The following is an 8073-nucleotide window of genomic DNA, read 5'->3' as shown; positions in this document are numbered from 1 at the left end:
TAAGACCTGACTTTCATCAGATGGAAAGTAAAACTATTGTTATACTGTAGATGTGTGGTTTATAGATATGTGGTTTTGGTTTTGCAAATTCCTCTTAAATCTCAAACGTGACAAGTGCTATGTGATACAATTTCTCAAAGGTCAGGCAACACACAGCAAGCTGCATCTTTATAAGCAACCCGTGCCACAATCCTGACTGGGAAAAGCGTCATCAGACAGTTCCAGAGCACGTGAGCTTAACTTCTCTTTTCACTGTGTACGAATACATCTGCTCCACACTGGTTGTGCACTAACCAGTATCAACGCATGTGAATGGAGACATAGAACAGGGAAAAAAATACCTCCGCATTTGGTAATTGTTGAAAATATATCTGCACTCTTACTCTATAGATTCTATAGGTGGAATTAGTCACAGTAAACCAGCTTTGGACAAAAGCGTCTGCTAAATACCATAACCACAAATAGAAAATCTCATCCAGAAATCCCTTTAGTGCAGTTGAATGACTTTAGTTTTAATCCTTCATGTCTGCCTTTATGTATGAAAATAGATTCAATCCAGCTCTAAGAATATGAAAAACAGCTCCTGTCACAACCTGTGAGGTGGTTGGGAGAGTTTGTTTGGTTGATTGATTGGTTCCAGTGGAAGCCTGAGGGATCCATTGTTTATGGCCACACAATATACTTTGATCCACATGTACCACATCTGGGAAAGTTGCGGAACTTATGCTACCATATTATGTACTCGCTTTCACCTTTGACTTTGCTACTCATCATCTCATCTCATGCGTCTCTGTGGGAGCTGTGCTCTTTTAACTAGGCGCTGTGCAATATCAGCAAAAACTGGATGCGGGCTTCCTCTGCTCGTTTGCTGACAGGCAGTCTATATAATGTCACATTTCTTCAGGGATTACAATACAACTCCACTGTTACAAATGTGTGGTTTCAGTCAAAATTCCTCTTCACTCTCAAATAAAGTCACCAGAAATCTTGATTGGGGGCAGAAGAGTTTTCTGTGCGCATTGCCTCTCATCCCATCACACAACACACATACACGATAAAAATGACCAAAAGCCATCCAATTCTAGGTATTTCCTTTAATATCAAAAATGCACATTTACTTAACCAATCACATTTATTTCATTTCATATCAAAACACAGTGCACATGGATGGTTTTACATTCTGTGTGTTGTGAACAGTGGATTCTGTGTGTTGTGAACTGGATGAAGGAGATCTGACAGCCTGATGTTCCAGAAAATTAGTATTAGTATTGCAGTCTTTTTGAAATGGTTGAATGACTAGACAAGCTCTCTTAGTGCCATCTGGAGCCAGGCCATCCAAGGTGCTATGTTCTCCTTGGGGTCAGAAAGATGACTGGATGAACTGGCTTTCCTTTAACCCCTCTTGAAGATCCTCTTAGCATCCACACCCTCGTAGTTGTAGCTCTATAATGCAGAAGGAATGCTTAAAATCAGAAATGACCTCTCCAACTGAATGTAATGCAGGTGTTTGTGCCACTGATAAAAAAATCTCCGTAAATGTTTTATTAACTCACCTGAACAAGTTCTCCCCCCTCAATGACTCGCGTCGTTGTCAGGACTTTGCCGTTGTCTTTCCTGGTGAATAGGCCCTTCATCATGTCTCCCTCCATGGTCCATGCGCCCTACCACACACATGCCTGCCATTAGCACTCACACAATCTCTCTTCAGTACAATCATCACAGCAATTCAAGTGTTTACCTACTGGGCGAGGCCTTCACAAGAGAGAACATTACAGGCGTCTCACTGGCATACTAATAGTTCAACACTCTCAGAGACCTTCATGAACTCTGTACATGCTGTTGGACCACATTCTTTTTGGTACACCAAATGATTTTGGCATAACTACTGTATGTCACGTCCAAAAACAGACATCACATCAACTGACTGCAGGTTTAGAGTATCCAGTCTGTATTTTTGTTTCAATAAGTGTCACAATCATTGTATTCCACAAGCGAACTAAGACCTAATAGACTTACAGAGAGCTCCGTCCCGTCGGCCAGGGCATACTCAAAGGTGACCCCCAGAGTGAAGTCCAATTCTAGCGTCCTGAAGGCACTGGTCTCATTGATGTGAAACTTGTCTCCAGTCTGTTCGATGGTGATCTTCAGGTTGTCGTGGGCAGCCAGCTTTCGCTTGACCATATTGACGCCTGTTGATACAACAATGCAAAAGGCTACCGTTAGGAACATGGCTCAGCTGGATTGCCCAAGTACTTCTAGCCCCTGGCGAAGGCTTGGGAAATGAATGAATAATAGTCACACCTCTGAGTACAACATGCAGAAATGAAGACTTGTCTTGTCATGCCATTTTGTGCCTACATGACTTGCCTTGAAGTTTTGCTGTGTAAATCGATGTCAGACTACACTCACTATTACACCATATTTGAAGGAAATGGAAATTCTGTGCTTGCTATTTTTACAGACTGGATAAATAACACATATGAAAACAGAACTGTTGAAAACATACAGTCAGGACCTGAATTAGGCATCTCCAAATCCTTGCAGGTAACATGTATTAAGTTGTTATGTATTTATTACATTTTGACTAACTGTACACTTCCACATCTGTTCCACAGTGAGCTCTTAAAAATGCACTTAGATGCCACACACACAACCACTACATTTGTATCTTTTGACCAATGAAAACTGGAATCAATTAAACTTTTTGTTTCTGCCCCTTCTGGCTGTGGCTGGCCCACAATTCCAGGTTCCAGAAAATGCACATTTTGAAGTGATATAATCTTCTTCATATTAAAACTCCAAACACAGAGCAAGTCCATACCCATCTTCTCCATGAACTTCTCATAGTTGTCGTTGCGGTCTACTTTCCAGGTACCGTTGAAAGTCATGTTTGCTGTCTTTGCTGTGGTTCAGGTGGTGAAATGAGTGTATCTGCTGTGTGCACGCTCTGGGAGTAACTGAGTGAAGCGCGGAACCTGCCCTTTTAAACTGTTCCAGGAGTGAGCGCACTTCCTTATCTCCCCCTTTATCATTATGCTGATGTGGACGTTTAAAGCTCACATTGAATAAATCTCTCCAAGACTATGTCAGGTCCCAGCATGCAGTGCGGCGACTGTTACAGTGTGTGGAGGAGATAGCTGAATTGGTTCACTCTGTGGGAAACAAATGCTGACTTGTGTTTAAAGAATGAATGTTTGTTATTTATTTCTCTGCCCCCATTGATGTGTGTGTGTGTGTGTGTGTGTGTGTGTGTGTGTGTGTGTGTGTGTGTGTGTGTGTGTGTGTGTGTGTGTGTGTGTGTGTGTGTGTGTGTGAGAGAGAGAGAGAGAGAGAGATAGAGAGAGACAGGAGAGAGGGGTTGGGTTTGGGGGGTGGGTGGTAAATAGTCCTGATGTTAGCTGAAGTTTGCAGCTGTGTGCAATAAAAGCAATTGTTCCTCTAACACATTGTCCAGTTCAATTTAAATTAAATGAAATTCAACCCCATTTCTGTGGATCAGCATTAGTACAATCAAACCTGGTCAAAATATAATGTAAGTAATATGAAACGGGAATTCCCTGAATCAATAAAGTATATATTTATCTATCTATCTATCATCTATTACAATGATAAAAGCTATACACCATCAATAGTGTGGTTAGAAGTGCCCTAAAGATAGTATCAGGCACTAACTGCACTGTGTTGGTAGAATAAGTGGCATTTGTTCCAAAGGCTTGTTTTACATGTGAACTCCTACACAGAGGGGGCGAGTTGAGTTTGTTGACAGAATGTATCCAGGAACTGTGTAATGGGTGAACAGACTTGGAGCAGCACAGATGGTTTTCAAACCTCTGTTGCAGAAATAGAACTCAGCCTCCTCTCACCTCTCCGCTCACAGGGCAAGTTGCCCGGCAATTGTTCTCTAATGTGGAAAGGATGCTTGTGTATGTGGCCTAAACCTTGACACAGAGGAAAGGTCTAAGGATCTGTCAAACTCTTTAATGTAAGTGATAATCGACTCCACCCGGTGATGTTTCCAGAAAACCATATGCTTGGCCTTCATGCCATTAACAAGACATGCTGATATATTGTTCTCCATATTGCAGGACACACTATTTTTAGATCAGTGAGCCTTTATTGTACAATATTTAATTATTAGTCAGTCAATGCATTAGATCATAGAAATCTGTTTTGGTTTACAAACAGATTGCTCTGACATTTTTATTGCAGGTGTAATATGGGCTATTGGTGTAATAGCTACACCAGTGCATATTCACAGATGTATGGGAGAATAAAAACGCAAGTAATGGACTTTCACCCATTCACCCACAAGTAATGGACTTTCACCCATTCACCCACAAGTAATGGACTTTCACCCAAAGCTGTACCGCAGGCCTGAGCTGCAGACATCGTCAGATCTTGGGTTTAATGAGGAGTGTTGTCACCCAGGGGTGTTTCGTAGACAGTGTAAGATGCAGAGCTGAACAGAACCCTTTCATCAGAGACACTGACTAACAATGACCAGAGTGGACTCTGCAGATGTCCAGATAAGACTTATCAGTATGATTTGCACATGAGCATACTAGTGACCTTAGGTATGGAGACTCCTCAAATCCAGATTGCGTGATGATACTGATATGTTCCATTTCGACATCAACCTTACACTCAATAAAAGAAACCTTTGAAGTTTACAAGTCGAAGATCCTTTTATCAAAGCACTTTGATGAAGACAAAAACCTTCAGAGATGGAGCCATTGTAAAAAAATACACAAAACATGCTAATAATAATAATAATATTAATAATAAATACTGCTACGAATAATACAAATTAATTAATCAATGATTATTATGATTATGATTATTTTAAATTGTCATCACTCTATAATATTTGAACTTTTTAATTTGTTTTATTTTATGACCCAACATATGTCCATGGTAGCAGTATGCTACTCGGAGTCGTCTCTGATGTTGCTGTATGGAATGTTACAGATGTGGAAGTGTACATTAGTCAGCCAGCAGTCACCACTGGCAGCAGCATGACACGTACGACTGAAACTTTTTTCAAGCAGACAACAAAGGTACTACCAGTGCAAAACTCTGATGATCTTTTCCAATGCCATAATAAATACAAAATGTGTTTTTTATTTTAATTTTATTTGTATCACAGTATCTCTCTGCTCTACTAGTCTGATTCTGTATGTGGGATTCCTACTTCACTCACTAGCCGTATCTGCCGCATGAAGTCCTTTCAACTCCATATCTCCAAGGTCACAACAAATTATTTATCTTTCAAATGGGCTTAATGTTTCACTAATGTAACATCATTAGACATCACACACTTAACCTGATAACCTTAACATGATAAGAATGTTTTCAAATGCATCCAAACTAAAAACTTTTACATGTGACAAATACTGCCATTACACATTTAAACCACAGGGTGGCTATCTTTTCTCATAGTTATTTTGCACATCCGACAATGCAATATAGCCAGTTTCATCATCTGCCACTATCTAAAATGCGTTCTTTTAGTTCATATAGGCATGATCTTAAGGTCTTGTGAAAGACTATGTTGCTGACAAAGATGTTGTGAGAAGTCAGCTTAATTCTTAATTCTTTCAACCACTCAAAAGGCAGATGCTCAGTGAAGTCATCAGTCCCTTCCCACCATCCTTGAGATGAGGACAAGATCACTGCAGTGTTCAACAGGCATGTAAATAGCTGCAAGAGCAGCATGATGACACCAGCTTATACTAGTTCTGATGTGAAGGTGTGTAAGTGTGTATCCAACAAAAACATGATGTGATAGTTCAACATAAAACTGAGCTGTCAGAGATCATGTTAGTAAGAATGAACATAGTAAGAATAAAAAGAGCACTTGGTCTTTCTCTGTTGTGACTCAAAGACATTAATAGTGGCTGAAGACAGTAATATTGTGTAAGGTGGGTTTGAATGCAAAATATAACACCACTCCACTCAACTTGCTCAGATCTTTTCAGGCCAGACTATGGCTATTTCACAGAAGGATGTGGAGTGTTATGACTTCATCATCTGCTTCACAATGCCACCACCAAGGCCGTCATCAGCAGGCAGTCTTGTTACATGGACTTTTGAAAGGTATGATTATAGACAGTTTTGCATCCCCACACCTTATTCATGTTTTATGCAATTATGACATTTTTTAGATATTGTATTGCAGGAAGCACCAAAATGCTTAAAGGAACATCCAACTTACACAAAATACAAAAGATGCCCAGTTTTCCATTCAGGACAGTTCCCTCATAGCTCTGCAATAGGGTAATCTCAGTACATAATCAGGAATAAAGGAAAGTAGCTTTATATGGACAACACACAGATTTGGCACAGGGTGCTGGAAAGTTGACTCTGACTCAGTTGGCCATAGATAATGCTTTGTGTTGTTAGAATGAGATTTGTTGCTTAGTTTAGTAAATACTGTCCTCAAGCAAGCACTAAATCAGTACTAACTCATTCACTTCAGATTACACATTCACTATGAATCCTTACAGTTCATGTGCATACCAATTTAACATTATTCTGCATGCATGTACAGTTAAGAACAAAATTATTCATACCCCTGGCAAATATTGATTTAATGTTGATTTTCTCTTTATCAATATGTTTGTTCTGACTGAAAATGACACTGCCACATGGCAAAAAAAGGTTGCAAGACAATGGAATAAAAAATAAGTGTTTTCATCTTTTTAAAGTCATTTTTATGGAAAATGGCATGTCCAAAATTATTCATACCCTTTTTAAATAATCTTTATTTGCATAAAGGCAGTGTGCAGAGACCTGCCCCAATAGGCGTCATTGGACCATTAAACCACACAATGATCCAAAACATACAGCCAAACAAGGCAAGAAATGGTTAACAGAGAACAATGTCAACATTTTAGCGTGTCCAGACCTCAATCCGTAAAATAAGTGACAAGGCCAGAGAGATGGCAAATAACCGTTCCTGCCTCAAAACCCGGATTGCTGCTAAAAAAGTGCGGTCTACAATCATTGTGAAGACATGGAGAGGCTTGGTAGGTATTATAAGAACTATTTTGAGAGCTTTGATGGCAAATAAAGATGTTTTAAAAATGGTAGAATAATTTTGGACATGCCATTTTTCATAAATAATGTTAAAAAATATAAAAACGCTTATTTTTCTTTATTCTATGTTTCTACCACATTGTCTTACAACTTTTTGGCATGTGGCAGTGTCATTTTCAGTCAGAACAAACATATTGGTCAAGAGAAAATCTACATTAAATCAAAATTGCCAGGAGTAATAATTTTGTTCTTAACTGTATGTACAGTGGTTTAAATTCTCAAACCTTAAATTCTACCAAATACTTAAAAGACATATTCGAGGAAACTCTCCCCTTGTGTCTTGACTTCCATGGAGCGACCATTTTGCAGCAAGATGGAGCTCCATGCCAAATGGCGAAATCTGTGAAAAACTGGCTATGTGACAATGGCACTCAGCTGCTTGAGCCATTGGTCCTCTCCAGACCTAAAGACAGCTGTTGGACAATGGTGAAGAATGCAGTCGCAGGGAAGAAACCATCTATACTGTACATGATCTTCAGGAAGGAAGCAATCAAGCAGGCATGGACTGAGCAAGAGACATCAGAGTACTGCAGATGTCTTGTTCTCTCTACTCAAAGCCAGATCCAGCAGGTTTTGAAGAGTAAAGGACATACTACACATTGATTGTTGTATAGCAATTTCATTGCATAAAATAAAAGTTCAATTAGACAGGTAGGGTCAATTACTCAAGGCCGTGCAGGTGCGTTAGTTTTGAGCAATGTAACAGTCAATCAAGAAAAAACTCGCTTTCTTGATTGACTGTTACATTGCATAAAATAAACAAATATTTTTTTATAATCTTGGTATTATTTGAAAATGTCATTGAAAATGTCCCTTTTGTCTCAATACTTTTGGCCACCACTATATGTATGCATGTAGAGTATGTATACATAATCACAATATAGATACAATTGAAATGATTTTACCTGGTAAGAGAAGGGGGGGGGGTAGAGAGAGAGAGAGAGAGAGAGAGCGAGAGAGACAGAGAAGTCAAAA

The 8073-nt window shown here is 39.4% G+C and overlaps 1 protein-coding gene across 1 annotated transcript; it reads right to left on the bottom strand.

Annotated features, from left to right (window-relative positions):
• Nucleotides 1-1079: 1079 nt before the first annotated feature.
• On the bottom strand, nt 1080-2977 carry fabp2 (fatty acid binding protein 2, intestinal). Its single transcript, XM_042092967.1, has 4 exons — nt 2822-2977; nt 2017-2189; nt 1554-1661; nt 1080-1443 (listed from the first exon to the last, which is right to left on the bottom strand). Exons 1-4 carry the CDS (start codon nt 2886-2888, stop codon nt 1393-1395), a joined length of 399 nt encoding a protein of 132 aa, XP_041948901.1. The 5' UTR covers nt 2889-2977; the 3' UTR covers nt 1080-1392.
• Nucleotides 2978-8073: the final 5096 nt, after the last annotated feature.

The sequence above is a fragment of the Alosa sapidissima genome, chromosome 1, assembly GCF_018492685.1.
Source record: "Alosa sapidissima isolate fAloSap1 chromosome 1, fAloSap1.pri, whole genome shotgun sequence".
NCBI classification, from domain to species: Eukaryota; Metazoa; Chordata; class Actinopteri; order Clupeiformes; family Clupeidae; genus Alosa; species Alosa sapidissima.
This window is presented reverse-complemented; position numbering and strand designations above follow the sequence as displayed.

Coding starts and splice junctions, on each gene's coding strand:
- fabp2 (XM_042092967.1), bottom strand. CDS start 2,888: ATGACTTTCAACGGTACCTGGAAAGTAGACCGCAACGACAACTATGAG. Junction 2,190..2,821: donor GAAGTTCATGGAGAAGATGG/GTATGGACTTGC, acceptor TTGTATCAACAG/GCGTCAATATGGTCAAGCGA. Junction 1,444..1,553: donor AGGGGGGAGAACTTGTTCAG/GTGAGTTAATAA, acceptor TCTGCATTATAG/AGCTACAACTACGAGGGTGT.